The sequence below is a fragment of the Siniperca chuatsi genome, linkage group LG19, assembly GCF_020085105.1.
Source record: "Siniperca chuatsi isolate FFG_IHB_CAS linkage group LG19, ASM2008510v1, whole genome shotgun sequence".
In the NCBI taxonomy this organism is placed as follows: Eukaryota; Metazoa; Chordata; class Actinopteri; order Centrarchiformes; family Sinipercidae; genus Siniperca; species Siniperca chuatsi.
The window spans coordinates 25,028,337-25,050,408 of NC_058060.1; the positions used below are offsets into that span (position 1 = coordinate 25,028,337).

Genomic DNA, 22,072 nt, shown 5'->3' on the forward strand with positions numbered 1-22,072 from the left:
AGCTCAGCGTTTCTATAAAAGCAAAACTGAAATGGATGAAGGAAAAGATACAAAAGGACGTGATGAAATCATAACTGGCCCAATAATAATAATGAGGAGGAGGGGGGGAGGAAGAGGAGGAAGAGGAGGAGGAGGAGGAGAGGGGGGAGGAAGAGGAGGAGGAGGAGGGGGGAGGAGGGGCTCTCTCTCTCTCTCTCTCTCTCTCTTCTTTTTCCTCTCCAGACGCGTAAAACAGGCAGGAAGCTCAGAGCAGAGCACGACAGAGAGCAGGAGCCACAGAAGAAGAAGAAGAAGAAGAAGAAGCGCGCACACACGGGAAAGACAAGAAACAGGAAGAAGAGGAGGAGGAGGAGGAGGAGGAGGAAGAGCGCTGGATGTAGCTGTTGTTTTGCGGGCAACTTTCTGGATCCCGGCTCTCATGGTGAGCGGAGGACGCAGAGGATGGGAGTAACCTGGTCCTCCAGATGCCTCGCACTCTTTCTGGCTCTACACATAGGTGAGTGACCCGGGAAGAATCCGCCGAAGAAGAGCTGCAGTCACGCGCTCTTTCTGCGTCCAACAAAAACCAGGTTTTAGTCGTTTCCGGGACGAGAAGCGTTGTTTTCCTGCTGCGCTTTAAAAAAACAGCAAAAAATCTCTTTCATGTTGATAAATTGTCATTTTGAGACACGAAGGTGTTTTATATATATTATATATATATTTTACTAATAATTTAAGTCGCTTCTAATAACGAGTTTTATTAATATTTGTCTTATTTTTAATTCAGCAGCAGAAAAAAAAAGAGGAAATGAAGAGTTTTGTTTAAATAGACCAATTTAAGTTTGCTTATTTTTAGGTTTACAAACTTAAATTCGTTTTTAACAATAACAATAATAATAATTATTATTATTATTATATTTTTTAAATCATATTTAATGTTGTTTTTGGCAGGTTTGTCCGTGTGTTGTTGATTTGGGGCGTAGTGAAGCAGCAGCGGCTCGTTTCAACGGGGCCACACTTCACGTGTGGACTGTGTGTGTGTGTGTGTGTGTGTGTGTGTGTGTGTGTGTGCTAACAAGGGGAATACCCCCCCCTCCTCCCCCTCTCCGCTCCTCGGTTGTCCCAAACTGGAGACATTTGTTGAATTATCTTCAGAAATTTCTTCCTCTCGCAGTTTAAATGCTGGAAACGGACGCAGCGGGTTTTTTGGCTTCACGTCGCTCAGATTTGACGCTTTCCGGTGGTTTTTCTGCGGCGTCAGAGACGCTTCAGAGGCCCGTCTGCAGGTCTGACCGGACCAGAAGCGGCACAGGGATGAGACGTTAAGCTGCCCGGCCGGAGCAGCTCCTCCCGGCCTGGCGGTCCTGCGGGCTCCGGGCTCCCCGCCGCAGTGCGCGGGGCTTCGGGGAGGCAGCGGCGGCGGCGGCACGCCCGCGCTGTCCGGGAGCCGGAGGATGCGAAACGAGCCCGGCCTCGGTTCAAACACCATCTCGTTATTCGTTTGATTTTTCACCGTCTGAGCTCCTGTTTCTGATTTAAAAAAAAAAAAAGAACAAAACAGAAAAAAAAAGGTTCATTTATCTCCTTAAATGTTCGGTGTGCACGCGCGCGGAAGCGGCCGTGCACCCGCCTCGTGCACGGTGGAAAATAAAACGAATTTTTTTTTTTTGTGTAGGTTTCGTAATAAAAATCAGGTGTAAAAAGCTTCCAGGTGAGCCTGCGCGTTTGGTTTTTAACGCAACGGAGCTGCAGCCTCCGGGATCCGTCTAATATCTGGGAGGAACAAAATGAACAAAAAAAGGCAAATAACATCTGAGATGAAACAAGAGAAATATGGAGATGGCTGTTGTCTTCTGCTGTTGCATTGCATAACGACGCTGTGGAGGAGGGCTCTGCGCGTGCGTGTGTGCATGTGTGTGTGTGTGTGCGTGTGTGTGTGTGTGCATTTGCTGGTGGCAGAGAAATGCTGAATTATTCAAGGCGCAGAATCGTCCCCGGTGCTTTTGTTGGAGAGAGCCCGGTGTCCGGTGCTCACGGTGCTCACGGCGAGAGAGGAGGAATAAACACAAATGTGTGTGTGTGTGTGTGTGTGTGTGTGTGTGTGTGTGTGTGTGTGTGTTTGGGTGTTTTTTGAAAGCAGACAGAATGAAACCAAATGAGCTGCTGAATTATTTCACACACACACTGAAACATGGAGGGGGATCGAATGAAATCGATTAATTAATCTGCTTTTCAAATATCGCATTTTATCTTTTTTTTTTTTATTTTTCAGTTAACTGTTAACTGTTTCGGTATTTTTTTTCCCACCGTGTTTTCATTTTTCACAAGCAAACGCCTCGCGAGCACAGAAGAGCCTCGAAACAAAAGCAAAGAAAATTAATTTCCTGCGCAGTTAAACAGCTGCTTTTAATGATTTAATGCTTTGTTGAACTCAGAATTTCATCAGCAGTCATTTTAAAAACGAGTTAAATATGTTTAGAGGTTTTTTTAGTGTAAAATGTGGTTTTTGGGGTATTTTTACGCGCGTAAAAACGGCCTCGCGCGGTGTTGGAGGTGGGTGTGTCTGCCGTGTGGAAGCTACAACACGCTGCTTTTGGCATCGGTGCACTGCAGGCAACAGTGTGTGTGTGTGTGTGTGTGTGTGCGCGTGCGTGGAGGCGTGAACGAAAATGCTGCGCGCGTCCCCGTTTGTGCGCGCGTGGTGGGACTAGTTTCACTGAAACCGGAATAAACCGCGGAAACACGAATCAGGGAGAAACAGAAAGAAACAGATGTAACGAAATAAAACATGAATACTTTTATTTTCAGGTGAGAAATGAGATAAAAACGTTACAAAAAAATACAACAAATGTAGAAAAGTCAAATATATAGTTCCTGTATATATATATATATATATATATATATATATATATATATATATATATATATATATGATATTACTATATAATAAATATTTATTAATTTAAAACGGCCAGAAGGAAAATAATTAGCAGGTTTTTTTTTGTGAATTAAAGCGGATTGAATGAATGTTAGAGGCCAGGTGAATGGGGGGGGAGGGGCTTCATTCAGGTATTTTGGTGATCTTGATTGGAGCTGATTGGCCCGTTTGACTGACACACCCCCCCCCCCAATCTGCTGCAGAGAGAAAGCTTCATGTGAGATGATGTAATGATGTAATGCCACCTCCATACAGTGGAGTGTGTGTGTGTGTGTGTGTGTGGGGGGGGGGGAATATTAATAGAATATTATAGAAATATTAATATAATAAATCTGGCAAACAACAGAGAAACAGGAAACTTATAGAATCAATTGATATTAATGTATATTTAATTCAGGAACATCAAAGAAAAAGAAACTGTTTAAAAAGCTGCGTTAATTATCGGAGGATCAATAAAAATGACACAATAATAATGGCAACATTAAGACGTTTAAACAGTTTACTGTGAGCTCCAATACATGTGATGTTACGGAATATAATCCAGATGTGTGGACAGCCCCAGATTGATTGATCAGGGCAAAAAAAACAAAAAAGGAAATTTAAACGTGAAAACTGGGAAACTCCGCCTGATGAAGATCATGTGACGGGATCAAAAGCTCCAGAACTGCTCCTAACTGGACTTTGAGTTTTCTTCTGTTTCCAACGTCAGGAATTAACTTTAAAACTCAACATGCAAGAAATATTTACACATATTTGACGGGATAATAATTAAAAAACAACAAACAAACAAAGAATAGATAAAAAACTAGATTTATAAACCTGTAAATCAAAAAGCGGTAACCGATTCAATCATCACAACGTTTCAAAACCAACGAGCAGCACGAGCAAACACAGAAACAACGAAACGGAAGTTTCCCCCCGTCACGTGATCTCCAACCCCTTCAGCCAGCGTGCCGAGGAAGATCGTGTGATGCGATTGAAAGATCCGGAAATGCCGCTAAATGCCTCTTGTGGTGAGACTGCTTCCTTGTAGATTTGACCGGCGGTGGAAGAAGTCCTCAGGTCCTTACTGACACTAATACTCCACTGCGAGTCAAAGTCCTGCATTCAAACCCTTACTTACAAAAGTGTGTAAGTATAAATGTACTAAATGTACCTAAAGTGTGACAGTGAGAGTCGTCCCTGTGCAGTAAAACGCTTCCTGTCAGTGTTTTATTATATCTGATGTTTCTGGATTCATATTCCTGCTGCATTCATGTGTGTGTTGCATTTTACTGCTGCAGGTGTTTAAGGTTGAGCTCATTTTAACTGCTTTATATCCTGATGGGCAGTTTAACCTGCAGCAATGCATCATGGTCTATAAGATCATCACGTGTTTGCGGCGTCGCAGTCCTGCGAGAACCACGTATCTCTAAAAAGTCTTCCTGAGCTCAGAGAAACAGCCTGTTTTCAGCTGATCCGAGGGGGGGTTAAAGAGTTTATTCAGCTTCAGGAGGAGGAGAGTTTCCTCTTCATCAACTCTTCATCCTTCAGCTCATCACTAACACCTGGAGATACGTGGGTTTTCACCGGACAGGAAGTAACTAGTGACTAAAGCTGTCAGATAAACGTAGTGCAGTAAGAAGTACACAGTTGCATAAAATACCTCAAATTGTACATTAGTACAGTAGTTGAGTAAATGTACTTAATTTCCCTCCACCGCTGGCTGCAGCATGTAGTCAAACTCATGTGGAAACGATGAAAAATGCAGTTGATGACTGAAAGAAAGAAAAGCAGCTTCACTCACAGAAAGACCCTCATCTAGTTTCTGACAACCAGCTGGTCAGTCCGGTCTGGTCCGGCCCGGTTCAGCCAGCAGGATCACCTGAGCTGAGGACGCGAAGGTTCACACGAATTTGCAAATATTATAGAAAGCAAACATCTTCGGGCTTGATCCGGAGTTCTGCAGAATCGTCCGGTTTCAGCGTCCTCATGCGGCCGGCGTGTTCAGCAGTTTCTCTGGACGCTGCTGCCGTGCCCGTTTGCGTTTTCTGTGTTTGCAGCGCGCCGCTTCGTGCTGCGTACGCGTTCTCGAACTGGCAAACCTGTTCCTCGAGTCGCTGCGTTTCATTTATTTTATGCATTTTTTGCTCCAAACACAATATACGTGTTGTCAAAGTGATGACGATGTTTTCTTTCTTTGCAGTGCGTTGAGCTGTGTCAGCGTGCAGTGTTGCTAGGAGGTCGATCATGTGCCGTCAGGTCGGCTTAAAGGGGAACTCGGAAGGTGTTTCCAGGTGAACCGCTGCAGGTGTGAAAAGCGTCGCTGGCGATGAAGACTACAAGTCTGAAAATGTGTTGGTGCGGAGTTAGAAAGCTCAGCAGACCTCTGCAGGCTACGTTAGCCGCTGCTAGCATAACACGCCACAATCTCTGACCTAACTGTTAGGGGTTGACGTGCATTGTGGGTAATGTAGGTTTCCAGGTTTCGACAAAGAAGAGGAACGCGTTGAATAAAAAAAAAGACGACATCTCTTGTTCTGCTGCATCGATTCATTTTTGTTAAACTGTCCATCGTGAGTATGACGCTGTTATAACGCTTGTCACGTCTACGCATTTTAAGCATTTCGTGAGCTTTGGACGCGCGGGAAAGGCCGGTGACGTCCGTCGTGATGGTAACGATATTAAACACGTGGTTAACGTTGTGAAACGGTTGCAGTTTGCTCACCAGAGGCACCAAAACTACTCGGTTAGGTTTAGGAAAATATCACGGTTTGGATTAAAATAAGTACGAAATGACCTGAGACACCTGAGATACCAGGCCTGGTTCTTGGAGTGTCATGATAAATCAGTTTAAACTCACTATGAAGCACCAGACACACATCTGTTGGCATGTTGTAGGAACGTTAATGGGATTTCTCAGGGAAGTGAGTAACTGGCTCTCACAGTGCGACCAGTAGAAACGGATATAGTCACATAGTTTTTATGAGTTGCAGACAGGATCAATAGGTTTCTCCCCCTCGTCCTCTAACAGCCATGTCTCGTCCTACACGTCACGCTGTGTTAGTCCACAGTTTGATCGAGTGGAACCGGACAGCAGACGCGTTATTATCCAAACCAATCAATCAGCCCCATCCCCTGCTTAACGAGCCACGCACACACACACACACACACACACACACACACACGCGCGAGTTAACAGAGGTCATGTAAAGGGGCGTGTGCGTGTCGTGTTAGTGCATGGCGTGTGACTGGCTGAGGGGGGGGTGGAGGCGTGTCCAACCTGGCAACCCGTGCTGTGTTTTTATAGTTTTCTCTCTGTTAAAGTGAATTAGGGAGGAGACTGCCTGATCACACACACACACACACACACACACACACACACACACACACACACACACACACACACACACACGCACACGCACACACACACACACACGCACACAGAGCTGAACTGCGTTTATGTCACCACGTCATGACGTGAGATATTTTTTGATGGTTTCGGTTTTGCTTCTCAATGAAATATTTCAGTTCGAAACTTTCGAGGAAACAAAAAAAAAAAAACTCCCATTTGTTTCATGTTTTCACGTGTGAAATATTAAATTATCAGAATCAGAATCAGAAATACTTTATTGATCCCCGAAGGGAAACTCTTTGCTACAGCAGCTCGCCTTTACGTCAGCGCACACAGGAGAAAGTACTAGCAAACAATATGATACACTATAAAAACTATAAAACAGGTCAGAAATAAATCAAGTATCAGGTCGGTATAAGTATAAAATAAACTAAGATAAATTATGTTAAATGTCCAAAATGTGCCTCCACCATGTCAAGTTTTTGTACGCGTGAAATGTCCAACACGTCCTCAAACCTAAAGACAGAATATGACCGTCGTCATGGTTATGTAAGTTAAAGAGTACCTAAACCCCCAAACCACTTTTTTCAGCTGAAAACCGATGTATATGGGCAGTGCCGCTGCCAGCCATTTTGGTGCCCTAAGCATAAGTCCTTTATGATGCCCCCCCGCCCCGACCCCGAGAAAAAAAAAACGTATTTTTAAAATAGGTAATGTTTAACAGTAAAATCTCAATTTAGCTTGCACCGAAGTTGTAAGTTATAATAACGTAGTTTGCTAATGCTAACATTAACGTCAGCAAGTTCGAGGCGCATTACGATTAGCAGCAGCACGCACATGCAGCACATTTCCGTATTTATGAATGATTAAACATGGAAAGTGATGCACGGGCATCATCTCGCAGTTTCTTCTTCTTTCGTTTCTCAGCACCCGACTCCTGCTGTCTTTTCGGAGCCATGCTCAAATCTGTCAAACTGCGTCAGGCAACCGGGACGGACCATCCGGCACGGGGGGGGGGCAATTATTAAATATCTTTCTTGTTCCCCCTTTTTTGTTACATATACATGGCTAAAATGTGCCTAATATTTCTATAGGCTAATGAAATAATACCGGCATTTAAAAAAAAAAATTCATTAGGCTATTTTTGGTGCCCCCTCAGCACTTGGTGCCCTACGCACAGTGCGTGATGCGCGTGGTGGGAGCGGCGGCGATGTATATGGGTATTTAGTGGTGTTGCTGATGGGTTCAGGTCCTAATCTTGACATTTCAGTTGCAAAGGATTTGAATTCTACATATTGTGTTATAAATATGCGCAGCGACCGCCCTCTACTGGTTGAAACCCGGCTACTGCAATTGAATTTTGCTATTGGCTGATCTGGAAGCAGGTGACGTATATGGTGGCATCAAACTGTCAAACTAGGCGGCGGCGCCGATCAGATATGAATCCAGATTCTGTTACTGCGTTGCCTTTTTCCCGCCTCAGATGTTTTCAGAAACACATTTTAGTGAACTGTAATTTGAGAAAGTTTGTGACCAAGCACCGCCTCGTCGCTCAGCGCTACGTAACGTCACGTTTTGTCGCTCTGATTGGTCGTAGGTGCGCCCACGTGTGAATTTATCATGTGTAATGTGTTAAGCTGGTGTTTTCACAAGTGAAAGGGTGGTTGATTCAACTTCATGATCATTTCGGAAGATGTAGTTTGTAGTGCCGTTGAACTGAAATGAACGCTAATAAACCGGCAACTGTGCGTGTTCACTCAGTAGCTGTTTGATCAGCGTCAGACTGAAGCAAAAGAAATCAATCAATACCGTCATTCAACGGTGAGTACGTCAGTGTCAGTACTGTCCACCAGCCTCCGTTCAGACATCTACCTCCTTTCATCGACCTTTCTAAAGAGCTGCGACATTTCTGTCTATACTCTAAGATAGATGAGACGTGACAACATGTTACGTCACAATTACAAATTATGTTGTCAGCATTTAACAACTACAACTGCTCGATTTTGGACGATTCTGGAGAACCACAGATCGCGTGCAATGTGATTTTTACATGGCACCTACAGTATAGTTAAGTTTAGGTAAATAAACACTTAGGGAAAGATCACCGCCATGGTTAAGGAAGAATCAGTGTTCACTGTTTTTATGAGACAGGACGTGAACTGCAGTCGTGAACTGCAGTAAGAAATCTTTTCTCCAGTTCCTGGAGTTTATAGTGACTTTGAAACAGCCTCAAAGTCTCAGAGATTTGGCTTTTCTATAATCTTAAAAGTTAATATTTTGTGGTTTGTCTACAGCCTCACTGTTTTTTCAGTCTCTGTTTAGGTTTAAAACGCCGCATTAGTGACTCTGTGAGTGTCTCCTTGCTGTTTGCTGATGACACTGTCTTTATCTTCCCATATGAAGTTTATACAGTATTACAGTACAGAAGTACAGTATAATGTCCTCTGCATGTACATGAGTGTGGTTCCTCCGTCTGTTGATGTCAGAATAAGACGGCGGAGAGCGCAGGCAAATATGCAGAATACGTGACGATACTGCTTATCTGTGCAGAAAGACTTGTGTTTTTTCTCTGATGTGTACTTTACCAATTAACCCCAACATTAACCTCAGACAGACTGAAATAAACCTCAAGACGTGATGCAAGTTTTCACTGGTAATACGCTGAAAAAAACTTAATTAAAAGTAATTATATGAAAAAGAAAAGTTGTTGGTTGTGATATAAAAGCATTGAAATACGGTCAAACGTTAAAATATTCCTTTAGTTTGGAGGAATGCCGGCGCCATTGCCACCCGATAAGAAACAAAGTAAATCTTGACAGCAGCCCAAACTCCGAAGAGAAGGTTTAAAGGAAACTGATGAACAAACTCTTTAAAATGCGACCTCATGTAGGAAACGTGGTCCTGATGTTTTTTTGTCCAGTAGGAAAACAGAACAGATGTGGCCAATCAGAGACTTGCCTTTAATGTAAAATTCTCTCTCCCCTCCTCCTCTCCCCCATCTCTCCCTTACCTCCTCTTTCTCCTGCCTCTTCCTCTTCCTCTTCAGTCTCTGTGTTGCAGACGGTGCTGGTCAGCGCTGGTCAATGTGACTCTGTGTTTAAAGGTTTCTCAGACTGTCTGCTTCAGTTGGGGGAGAACATGGCCAACTATCCCCAGGACCTGGACGACAGGGAGAACCTGCACAAGATCTGCAGGTATGTTCACGCGAGCGTGTCCAGAGGGTGGACACGTTACGATGTTGTCAGCAGAAACACCGTACAATGTCAGAAATATCACCTTAGTTTCTTTTTTTCTAACACGAACTGCTGCAAAACTACTAGAAACTGTCAAGGACGAACACAAACAAGAAGAAATTAAAGCTCCCGTTGGCAACTTTTAAATCAAAAGAATCAACAGCTGCTTACAGAATATCCATCCATGACTGTATATTCATGTGAGGACGGACTGAAAAGAGTTGGGGTCTCAGATTCAGGGGCCCCATTGTTGCCCAGGACCCCTAAATAACGACGCCCACCCCTGAACATAATATAGGCCCTAAAAATGATCACTGGAAGTTTCCACTGATCGAATTAAACTAAATACATTCACTTAGTTAAATGCAATGTAACTTAATTTTGAGGTACTTGTACTTTACTTAAGTATTTCCATATTATGCTACTTTACACTTCTAATGATGCGTTGTAATAGAATAAACTCCCCATGAGTAATTAAAACTACTGCAACGTTGGCCAGCAACAAAATTAAGATGCTGCTTACATGTTAATGCATCAGTAATAATAGTGTCATAACATTATGTACTTTTACTTTTGATACTTAAATGTGGGGCTTTTACTTTAATTGAGTATTTTTTCCATTGTGGTGTGTGAATACTTCTTCCACTACTGGAAGTTTCACTGACTGTTGTAAAGCGCCCACCTCCTCCTGTACTCGTAGCAGTGATTTTGCCTTTGAAATTATTACAGTTCTCCTTTTATAAGTCGGGAAACACAGGAATGTTGTATAAATATATATATATATATATATATATATATATATATATATATATATATATATATAGAGAGAGAGAGAGAGAGAGAGAGAGAGAGAATATAAAGCAGACCTTCAAGTATCACAAGAATTACTGCAAATTCAACCAATACCAGCAATATTTCTCCCAAGAAAAGTCAAATTGGATGAACGCTTTCCATGTTTCTGTCCAAAACCTTGATGACATAATGATTACTCTTAATAAAATAATCACATTCAGCAAACCCAAACTCATAAAATCGTCACCTTCGTTGGCAATCTCAGCCCAGGCTTTCTGCTGGCCTTCATCGAGGCCTTTTCGTCCTGTGGCCTTGCAGTTTCTTTTTAACCATTACTGAAATAAATCACAAAAACAGATAGAAAACAGACAAACAGGTAGATCCGCAGCATGTTTATTCCTTCATCTTTTCTTTTTTATTGCCTAATTTATCTGAATATTTTGCTATTTGAGGCGTCTGAGAGGACAGAGGAGAGTCTCTCTGCATCTGACAGCGAAGCTTCTCGATCTGAGAAAATAATATGAGTGATTTAACCGCAAACCCTGAGGGGGAACCTGAGGTTTGGGGGGTGTAGTTGGGGAGTGTGCATATGTGCAAGCCAGCTGACGCCCCCTTTTATCCCCGTTCATCCCACCACCCAAACCGGGTGGGCACCAGATGGCACGCTGCAGCAAGAAGCCCCCACCCCTCCACACACACACATGATTTTTTAATTCAGTGACAGCTCCATCACAGCGGTGTTGAGGCGTGGCAGGAGGGACGCGTTAATACGCCTCCTCACACACACACACACACACACACACACACACACACACACACACACACACACACTAATTGCTCAGAGATGCAGCATCGACACGGCTCGGTTCAGGAGGTCAACATCAATAAGAGCAGATTGGAAGATTAGATTAGATACGCTGTGTGTGTGTGTGTGTGTGTGTGTGTGTGTGTGTGTGTGTGTGTGTGTGTGTGTGTGTGTCAGCACGCGTCGGCGAGCAGGCTGGTGTCATCTTTACATTATCTGGGAGGAGGAAGGGGAAAAATAAAGATGAATAGATGAGAGGTGGAGACCAGAAAAAGAGATTAAGGAGGAATAAAATAAAATAGTACACACAATTAAATAGTAGAGAAAAGGAAGGAATAATGAGGGGGAGACATGAAGAAGAAGAAGGAGGAGAAGATAGGGAGGACGATGCTGCTTCAGTATGAATAAAACATCACACCAGCAAAGAAGAAGTGAGAGACGAGGGAGGACGGATGAAGAAAAGGGGGTTGCTAACAAAGAAGGAGATACAAAAAGGTCGAAGGAAGGAAGGAAGGGAAATAAGGGAGGAGACAAAAGAAGAAAGGAAAGGAGGAGAGGAAGCAAGGGAGAAGGGAAGGATGGAGGAGGGAGGAGGGAGGAGGGAGGGAGGGAGCAGTAAGGAGGCAAAGGAAGGGAAGGATGATGTAGAGTTTACAGCTAGTTGAATAAATGACTTCATCTCACAATCTTGGAAGCACATTTCAGGCATTTTAACTGGAGCAGATGATGTCATTTTATCCCGGTTTTAATTATTGTAATTTTATTAAATTAATAAATGAAGTCTGGTCACCTGACGCTCATTCCTCTCATTTTGTTTTTTCTCCCTGGATGTTAATAATCTTCTTGAAGTGGCTTTCAGCCCCGGATCTCAAAATAACCTCGAAACAAACGGTTGAACTACTTTTCATAGTGTTGTTTTCCAGAGAGCGATACATTGTCTGTAAACTCATCATGCTTTTTACATAAAAACTTAATCTGCTAACTAACCAGCTGCTCTCTGAAATGTAGTGCAGTAAAAGTATAAAGTACCTCAAAATTGTACTTGAGTTCAGTACTCAAGAGTAAATGTTTGTAGTTTTCTGGCCACTTACCTGAAGGACTCGTCTTTTATTTAGTCACCTTAGTCTGAATGTTTACAGGCTTTGCAAACTGAATGGAATTGATTTGATTTGGTTTATTAAAGGCCTAAATGCCTAAAACTGAAAGACAGACTCGGGGTGGTGACACGTCCGGTACTTCAGACCTCTCATATCTTTATTTGAAGCCTCCCGAGCAGGACAGGTGCCAGGAGTTTAGAAATGTATTTATTGGCCTTAAAGTTTGCATACCAAGTCTAAAACACTGGAATTAGCCGGTAAAATAACCGTAATGTACGTGTTTTTAATTGTAGAATAATTCCCAGGAAAAATACCAAGCATATCTCCTGTTATACGTCTTTCTGCCCAGTACTCGTGGAAAAGACAGCGTAGTAATATGCTCAGAGGCTCCACACTTTAGTTGTTGTTTTACTGGAATGTAAACTTCACCGGCAGCGTCTTCATAAGCTTTTTCCTCGCTGTGTTTTCTGTGGTGCCAGATTCTGGGATGACTTCCACTCTTGGCTCTGCCTCTTGAGTAGATGATGCATCCAGTTTAAAACCGGCCTCCCACTGCAGTCATAAGCTTGTGGTGTTAACGCTCGCTGTGTTTTCTCCTGCCAGTTACTGGGATAACTTCCACTCCTGTGCCACGACGGCGCTGGCGGACTGCCAGGAGGGAGCGACGGACCTCTGGGAGAAACTGAAAAAGGAGTCCCGCAACCTGGATTTCCGTGGGAGTTTGTTTGAACTCTGTGGCGGCGGCAACGCAGCCCCCAGATCGGCTGACGCCAGGGGCCTCGCCTTGGTCCTAACCACACTGCCCACCATACTGACTTGGCTGGCATTTTAACAGAAACAAGGGAAAACATAAAAAAAACACAAAGTGAAAACAAGAAAAAAAGGAAAAACACAAATGAAAATAGAAAATAGAAAACGAGAGTGATAGCTGCTCTTCGATACTGAAAAAACAACTTCAAAAAGGACCGAGTTTGAATTCATCACCAGAAAACTACACCCAAAATGGATTTTTACTACATCACTGTACGGCGGCCTGGTTTTGCCTTCCTGGGACATCTGCAGGCCGTCCTCCTGGAGCGCTCATCCAATCACACGCTGACCTGACCCGCAGGTCGATACCATGAAATATTCAACACGCAGCTGAAACGATGACAGTGATGAAAATTTGATGGATCCTTGCCCGCTTACAATCGTGGCATTACACAGTATTAAAGTCAACCATGAATTATTGATGTTTAGTAGGCTAGGCCTAGACAGCACTATGTGCCTGCTGGGTGCTGACACAGTATCAGGCTATATATTAGGGTTCCCATATAGCCTATGGTGCATATTCACGTGTAACGCGAGGCCGAGCTTAACGCCACAAAATCAATAAGACAAGCCGAGGCCTAGAGCCCATTTCAGACCAGTCGCCTCATTTCAATCACGGACTGTTTTTCCTTTTTTTATTGCGCCAAGTCGACTGAGGTGAGCCCGGTAGGTTTGACGGACTGAATGCTCGATGGTGACGTAGTATTTGTATTCTTATCGGCTGTTTGTTGTGCTCAGGCCACGGTCACACCAGCTTTTATCACAGCGAGTTGCACCAAGTTGAATTCATTGTTGGCGAAGTCAGTTTTGCACAATGCCCTCCTTTGCAGGTGAACCTTGGTGAACGTTGACAAAAACCAAAACTACAATGACAGTATTGACCTTTGACCCATGCAGCATGGCTTGCAGTCAATCGTGTGCCAGCGGTAGATGTATTCTTAAAGTTATAGTATTTTACTTTTGGTTGTTTAACTGGCTAGCTTGCTACCCGGCTAGCTAGCTACCACTTATAAAATCCTCGCCGCGTGAAGAAATCTCGCTCTGCCAGTTTCTGGTGTGACCGTAGCCTTATTTTTCCCCACCAAGCTCTGAGGTGCAGGGGTGTAGTTAAGAGTGTAACGCACAGTTTAGACTGATGTTAAATTTCATGATATCAGTTCAGACAGTCTTAAAACATTTCAGGAAATGAGCACAAACTCTGAAATGCTGATTATTGCTGTTGACGGAAAGGAATATGGAATAACAGCAAGGACGTGGACATGACAGTTTTCAATTTTTGCTCCCATGAGTTGTTTCCACGTCAGCCAAAAAGGTTTAATTGATTTAAAAGCAACCTTAATCCAGCCTGCTTGGTCGACATATTTATGGATCCACTGCTGCTAATTGGAGTTAAATCTCACCCCAAATCGGCACCCAAGAACCAAGTCAGATCTGGCATTATCACTAAAATGCAATCCGCTTGACTCTACGTGGGTATCTGTGTAGCGGTTAAAATAGATTGGTTCAGGTTAGCCAAAAATTCAGTTTAGCTGCTAGAACAGGATTGATGAAGGCTAGCTAACAGATCCATTTAGCAGCCAAACCAGATTAGGTCAGGCTAGTTATCAGTCTGATTTAGTTAACCTGACCTAATCTGGTTTTCACTGTTTACAGTTTAGAGGCTGAAACAGACGACGTTTGGGTTAGCAGCAAACTGGGATTGTGTCAGGTTAGCTAACCACTTGGTTTAGCAGCTAAACCAGATTAGGTCAGGTTAGCTAACAGTTTAGAGGCTAAAACAGACAATGTTTGGGGTTAGTAGCTAAATGGGTCAGGTTAGCTAGCCATTTGGTCTTGCAGCTAAACCAGATTAGGTCAGGTTAGCTAACAGTTTAGAGGCTAAAACAGACAATGTTTGGGGTTAGTAGCTAAATGGGTCAGGTTAGCTAACAGTTTAGAGGCTAAAACAGACAATGTTTGGGGTTAGTAGCTAAATGGGTCAGGTTAGCTAACAGTTTAGAGGCTAAAACAAACAATGTTTGGGGTTAGTAGCTAAATGGGTCAGGTTAGCTAACAGTTTAGAGGCTAAAACAAACAATGTTTGGGGTTAGTAGCTAAATGGGTCAGGTTAGCTAACAGTTTAGAGGCTAAAACAAACAATGTTTGGGGTTAGTAGCTAAATGGGTCAGGTTAGCTAACAGTTTAGAGGCTAAAACAAACAATGTTTGGGGTTAGTAGCTAAATGGGTCAGGTTAGCTAACAGTTTAGAGGCTAAAACAAACAATGTTTGGGGTTAGTAGCTAAATGGGTCAGGTTAGCTAGCCATTTGGTATTGCAGCTAAACCAGATTAGGTCAGGTTAGCTAACAGCTCAGATTAGCAGGTAAGAGATTGTAACAGGTTGGCTAAGAGTTAGCACGTGGCAAAATTAGCTGTTCAGCTCAAAGAGTGTGGTCTAGCTTTTTGATCCTGGTTTAATCTTTCCTTCAAGTAGAAGTTAAACGTCTTTCATGAAGTAAACCCTAAGTAGTTGCAGACAAACATTTCTGTCTTTTCTTGCCTGAACGAGTTCAAGAGTAAGTAAAGTTCAGAGTGTAAACTGCTGCGGGACACATCAGCCTGACGGAAACTCTTCAAAGACCTTTTGGACGTGAAAGTAGAAACGCATTTAAGGATTAACTTTAGGTTCATGTTGGCGGTTGATGCCCCACCGTTCTTCTGTCCCGCCACATCCCCGCTCAGCAGAACCACACGTGTTAGAAACGAACGAGCGAAAAACGGCTACGGAAAGAAAGAAAGAAATGCTTTGAAAAGCCGACAGCAATACGAAGTCGTGACTTCTTGGCCAGTGTAGCTAAAAAAAAATAAAAAATCAAACCGTGGCTGAAGAGTGATATGACTGTTGCCATTTAGCACATCCCCCCTTTTCATACGCCAGTGATTCACACTAGACGACCTTAGAGGTGATATATTTTAGGTCTGTATGTTAGATTAAAAAGCTGAGTCCCAACAGTACAGTAGCATCTTAAACTACATAAATACAGTAAATAAATTCGAGGAGGTTGTTCATTTCTTTGACGTTTCCACTGCCTTCTGACAAAAAGATGTGTACTTTTGTTTGTTTGTCTCTTTGTTTGTTTATGGGGATGTTGCGTAACAAAAAGAGTTTAAAAAAAAAAAAAGGACTTATTCCAAAAATCATCTAACAAGAGATTATGTATATCAAAGGATTTTGAGAAAATAAAAATAAAAAAAAGCTCTATTATAGATAGTCTATCCCAGACAGTTTTAACACAAGATTGATACTTTACAGATTATAGGCCTATGAGGTATATAAAAAAATAAAATAAAAGATTGCTAAAATGATAAAGAGTAATAAATAAAATGACTAATGTTTGAAAATAAGTGTGTGCTTTTATTTTTGATCCGGGGACAAAAAAATGTGGTTTTATCCAGTGGGTTTGGTTTGCTGCATTCAAGACAATGGACACACACACACACACACACACACACACACACACACAGGTTTGGAGTGTATTCATTATTAATAAGGGAGAGTCCCTGAGCTGCCACATGCACTCAGTTTGTATTGATCGAGTGGAGGAAGAGGAGGAAGAGGAGACGGGTGGATGATGTGGAAGATGTTTGATCAGTCCAACATGGATAATCCAAGCTGCCGAGACATTTAAACCAGTTTGATCCTGACCGATCGTTCCACGAGACTAAAGTCTTTAGTCAAGATCACAGGATGCAAACAGATCTGGTTTCCATGCTGCAGGAGAAAATATCAAACCAAATATCTCAAATAAAAAAACTCCAGTGTTCCCATAATCTGCCTGAGAGGATGAAACCAGATCTGGTTTCCATGCTGCAGGAGAAAACATTAAACCGAAGTGAAAAGGTGAATATTTCAGGATCGATAATGGAAAGAAAACTCTGACTAGGTGATTCATAATTCAATATTTACTACGACAATATTCCTATAATTCAGGGGAACTGCGAGGTTGATCTTACACTGTCTTTTTTTGTCTTTTATGGTTTTTAATAACTAAAATATCCAATAATTATCCTATGAGGATGAAAACAGGCCGTGTTTATATGGGGGATCTGCAACGAGAAAACATCTCTGCTTTTTCCTGTCCTGAGCAGAGGTTTGTGGCGCTGCAAAGCTGATTTCATTCACTCTTTTTATTTAAATAAATGATTTTAATATCCCAAAATAATAATCGAAGAAACCAGATCTTGTTTCCACGATGCAAGAGGAAATATTAAACCAAGAAATACAGTAAAAACAGTAAAAACTGTGGATATTATGGGGATCTATGCAGACAGATGTATAGTATTTTAATGACATTAATATATTTATAATAATAATGTATCTATACAACCCTCACTTTTTTTTAAAAAGTGACCTGATCATATTTTATTTCTGGTATTTTTAAGCTCATAATTTGTCTATCGTGTAGGTTTATAGTGCTTTTATAATGTTATGTCATTTTTTTAATCACCTACCAGTCTTATTATATGCATTTACCTGCAGCGTCACACCTGCCTCACCTGCAGTATGTTATTATTATATCGTCCCTGCAGTGACAGGCCTAAGAACCTCTTTTTTATTTGATTTTTAAAGGCTTTTGTTGCATGTAATATTCCTGTAAAGGCCTTCTTACAGTGAGAGTTTCAGTAAGACTGCAGCTGTGACCGCGTTAAGGTTTAATGAGGCTCCTGCAGAAGTTCCTCGGGGCCGCAGTTTGCGTGCTGCGGGCTCCCGCGGGGAAACGCACGCGGGCTCCTGCGCATTAATATGGATGCGGTGCGATGTGACGTGAGGGAGGACACGGCTGCTGTCTGCGGACCAGGACGCAAAAACCAAAAAAAAAACAAAACAAAAACATGCACAACAGGGAGAAAAAGCCTTTTATCTGTAACAGCGTGAAACAACCTGCAGCTGAGGGGGAACGTGACTTCCGATAAATAATAATAATATTAATAATAATAAGATATTTTAGAGGGATGTTGTCATGCAAAACTATTAAATGCAAGTGTTTGGGGGATATTCAGACGCCTGCGCAGTCGATCAGGCCTCATCTCCTATTTGGAATCAATATATCAGCCAACTTCTCATCAATACAAACACATAACCGGAAGTATGTCTGTAAAAATGTGTTGGCAACACACAGTAGCGCCATGGAAAAAGGGAAATATGGGATAAAAATAATAATAATAATAATAATATTACAGCGGTTTTTGTTTTGGAAGCTCGTTTTGAATTCTCAAAATGTTCTTATTGATCTCATGTTTATCCCAATATGTTAAAAAACAACAACAACAATACAAATCTATTAATTATATAGGCCTGCGAATATTTCAATAAAAAAAAATAAATAAAAGTGGTGTTTTTTTTTGTATTTTTATCATTTAAAAAAAACCAAACATGTTTGATGGAGCAGCAGCAGGAGAGGAGACGGAATAATAATTCCTGGAAAATGAAAAAACGAAAAATAAATCCTGCGGGGAAATTAACGCCTGTGAGAAACAAGAGCAGGCGAGATTTCAGGCGAGCAGCTCATTAAAAATGTATGGAGACGGAGGAATTCCCGCGGGATTTGGAGAGACTCCTAACAGTCCAACCCCGTTTTTATTTATTTATTTTATTCATTTAGTAATCTGCCAGAACCTCTCACTGAAATAACGACGTGAACAGGAGCCACAGGATTTATTTTGCGTCATTTCTTCATGTGAAATGAATTATGGTTTGATGGGCTTCAAGCTGGGAGTCAGAAATACATTTTATTTTGATTTACTTCACATGGATCTGAAATAATATTATGGAGTCAGTCTGATTTACACTTGGATGCTATGAAATCAGGTTCTGTTGCCTTAGCAAAAACTACACTACCCAGAATCCCTAGTGTGTAGTGTTTTCAGACATTTTGCCCTTTTATTTGTTTTTGTAATTTAGGGATTAAAAAAAAAACATACATTTAACCAAGATTTATTCATTAGAGATTACAGTTAATAAATAGAAACATGATGAAATGCGAATAAAACCAAATTAAAATATTAATGCCAATTAATGGCACTTAATTTTGAATTCAGAGAAAAGAAAGGTTTAACAGGAAGTGATGAGATGGAGATATAAAATACTAATTTATTTCAGCAAGGTGAAAAAAGGTGCTTGTGTTCACAACAGCAAAAGTGTAAAGAATAGATTAAACATTTATTTTAATAAATTTTAATTATTTTAATTAGTGTTTATCTCCTGTAACGTAGCCTAAGCTACAAACGTTAGCATGTCTCACTAACTAGCTTACTGCCTACAGCAGTAACCGAGCGTTACTTCCAAGCCCAAGGAGCTCTACATTAGTTTGTAGGGTTACAGATTACGTAACAAAATAAAAAGCCCCGTTCACGACTAGCACCTCCACTTTATGTCCCCACTGTGTGCAAGCTGGTCCTGGATGCTATCAGAGTTTAGGCTAACGTTAGCGACTCTGTCTTGCTCTTTATTGGTTAAAGTTAAAGCTACCACAGATAGCATTACGCTTGTCAAACGCTTCAGTCCTCATCCTAAAAGCCTTTCTATTGTAATCTTAAAAGTGAAAATAAAAAGTATTTAAGCTGTTAGACAGGGTTATGTTAGAACAAAATAAGAGTAAGATCTTACATCTTTTCTTATCATACTTATAGGACTAACTAAGTCTACACTACAATATAAGAACAATGTTATTTTCAGCATGGATCATCAGCTGGTGAAGATGAAGACTTTTTGCCTGGCCTGGAACGTGTTAGCTTTAGCCTCAGTCTGTTAGCACGATGAACTGGGCCCTCTTAGCTTTAGCCTCAGTCTGTTAGCACGATATCATGACCTGGGACCTCTTAGCTTTAGCCTCAGTCTGTTAGCACGATGAACTGGGCCCTCTTAGCTTTAGCCTCAGTCTGTTAGCACAATGACCTGGGACCTCTTAGCTTTAGCCTCAGTCTGTTAGGACCTGGGACCTCTTAGCTTTAGCCTCAGTCTGTTAGAACGATGACCTGGGACCTCTTAGCTTTAGCCTCAGTCTGTTAGCACGATGACCTGGGACCTCGTAGCTTTAGCCTCAGTCTGTTAGCACGATATCATGACCTGGGACCTCGTAGCTTTAGCCTCAGTCTGTTAGCACGATGACCTGGGCCCTCTTAGCTTTAGCCTCAGTCTGTTAGCACGATATCATGACCTGGGACCTCTTAGCTTTAGCCTCAGTCTGTTAGCACGATGACCTGGGCCCTCTTAGCTTTAGCCTCAGTCTGTTAGCACGATGACCTGGGACCTCTTAGCTTTAGCCTCAGTCTGTTAGCACGATGACCTGAGACCTCGTAGCTTTAGCCTCAGTCTGTTAGCACGATGACCTGGGACCTCTTAGCTTTAGCCTCAGTCTGTTAGCACGATGACCTGGGCCCTCTTAGCTTTAGCCTCAGTCTGTTAGCACGATATCATGACCTGGGACCTCGTAGCTTTAGCCTCAGTCTGTTAGCACGATGACCTGGGACCTCTTAGCTTTAGCCTCAGTCTGTTAGCACGATATCATGTATGTAGCCATCAAGTACATATTCATGACCCCTTTTACAAGATTATTGTTTTAAAACAAAATCAGTCTCATGGAGCTAATGCTAGCTAGCTACAGCTGACAAAATTGCCAGCCACCAGCTGGAAATGAGAAGCTGCTTTTGTCAGTAACTAAACGGTCGAGGCGTAACATTTTGACGAGTGACGTTTTGACGCAAGCTGCAGAAGAGTCAGACCTGACTGGAATAATGTGAAAACTCAAAGTGAAAGAGAGAACCACCAGAAAAGTGGATTTAGAATAAAAAAAGATGTGCAATTAAGATACGTAACGCAGCAGTCAGCCGAAATGTACCAGCTGTCCAGACTGCTGCTGAATAGCACTGAATGTCTGGATTCAGGCAGCGAACACAGGGTCTGTGTGTGGTGGGGTGATGGGTGGAGTGTGTTGGCGGGGGGTGGGTGTCAGACGGGAAATCTACCAAAACCCCAGGGAGGTGTCACTCATATTTTTCCCATTCACACATGCGATGAGGCCGCAGCCACGTCCTCCTCACACTCCTGATAATCCTGTTCCACTGAACCAAAATCATCAGTGAACCTAAAACAAACACAAAAATAAAGAACAGATGAGAAAAATACACCGACCTGAGTCAAATAATCCTTTTCACAAAATTCATACAGTTCTTCCAAGCTGCATACAAAGTCAAAGCGGACGTGATGTTCAACCTTATTAGCGGGTTCTGCCTCTTTAAGCCTTGTTTACTGAAGCTGCAGTCAGACCAAAACTCACCTGATGAAGTTTACTGCTCCTGATGATAGCTTTAGAGTAAAACTTTAAAAAGCTTGAAACTGCAGCAGTGCCTCTGTCCTGTTTTCGGGGAGAAGCCTTCTGCAGCAGTGCTGCCGGTGTGAATAGGACTTCATTCTTAAGCAATTCTCAATTCCCAGCAGCACTGAACGCACCAACCTGCAAGACTTTTCAAGCCAGTCTGCAGTTTGAACGTTATTAAAATACAATGATAACATCACTTTGAAATACAAGGAAAGCCAACTAAATATTGACTGTTAGAGATTATCCATCTGCAGGAAGTTTCAATCAGAATCAGAATCAGAAAGACTTTATTGATCCCCGAAGGGAAACTCTTTGCTACAGCAGCTCGCCTTTACGGCAGTGCACACAGGAGGAAGTACTAGCAAACAATATAATACAATACACTATAACAACAGGTCAGAAAATAAATTAAGTGCCAGGTATAAGTATATAAGTATAAAATAAGTGTGAAGTACCAAGTGGGTTTACCGGTTGATGATGATAATACAGTATAATAATACAATGTAATAATATAAGTAATAAGTGCAACAGCAGTAATGGAGGTATGAATAATAAATAGGAAAAACTAAAAACTAAATATTGCACAGGAAAAGTCAAGTCCCTATAGTCGAAATTATATAATAATTATTATCTTAATTAGACTCTCTAACTCCTTATTAATCACATTTTTTGCCATGAAGCTCGTACGAAGTATTAAAGACCAACAAGCCCTGACGTGAACGGGTAGA

The 22,072-nt window shown here is 41.9% G+C and overlaps 2 protein-coding genes and 1 long non-coding RNA gene across 14 annotated transcripts in view; 1 reads left to right on the forward strand and 2 right to left on the reverse strand.

Moving 5' to 3' along the window:
* Positions 1-22,072, reverse strand: part of LOC122866462 (protein NLRC3-like) — an 876,731-nt gene that overhangs the window by 179,051 nt on the left and 675,608 nt on the right. The window lies entirely within an intron of this gene.
* Positions 257-16,313, forward strand: nrn1a (neuritin 1a). 8 transcript variants are annotated; one of them, XR_006375712.1, is made up of 5 exons: positions 257-496; positions 9,298-9,445; positions 12,782-14,797; positions 14,842-15,218; positions 15,281-16,313. XR_006375712.1 is itself a non-coding variant. In XM_044176275.1 (3 exons), exons 1-3 carry the CDS (start codon positions 442-444, stop codon positions 13,008-13,010), a joined length of 432 nt encoding a protein of 143 aa, XP_044032210.1. In that variant the 5' UTR covers positions 257-441; the 3' UTR covers positions 13,011-16,313. The 8 variants fall into 8 exon arrangements, 1 of the variants encoding a protein (XP_044032210.1); XR_006375715.1 differs by having other exon boundaries at positions 14,842-15,156; XR_006375713.1 differs by having other exon boundaries at positions 12,782-14,846; positions 14,909-16,313.
* On the reverse strand, positions 15,689-20,078 carry LOC122866532. The gene is made up of 2 exons (XR_006375740.1): positions 19,966-20,078; positions 15,689-19,842 (listed from the first exon to the last, which is right to left on the reverse strand). It is a non-coding gene; the product is annotated as an uncharacterized LOC122866532 (long non-coding RNA).

What these genes read in the sequence shown, in the direction of transcription:
- nrn1a (XM_044176275.1), top strand. Translation starts at nt 442, where the DNA reads ATGGGAGTAACCTGGTCCTCCAGATGCCTCGCACTCTTTCTGGCTCTA. An exon ending in CTTTCTGGCTCTACACATAG is followed by an intron (nt 497 to 9,297) that starts GTGAGTGACCCG and finishes CTTCCTCTTCAG; the next exon opens with TCTCTGTGTTGCAGACGGTG. An exon ending in AACCTGCACAAGATCTGCAG is followed by an intron (nt 9,446 to 12,781) that starts GTATGTTCACGC and finishes TTCTCCTGCCAG; the next exon opens with TTACTGGGATAACTTCCACT.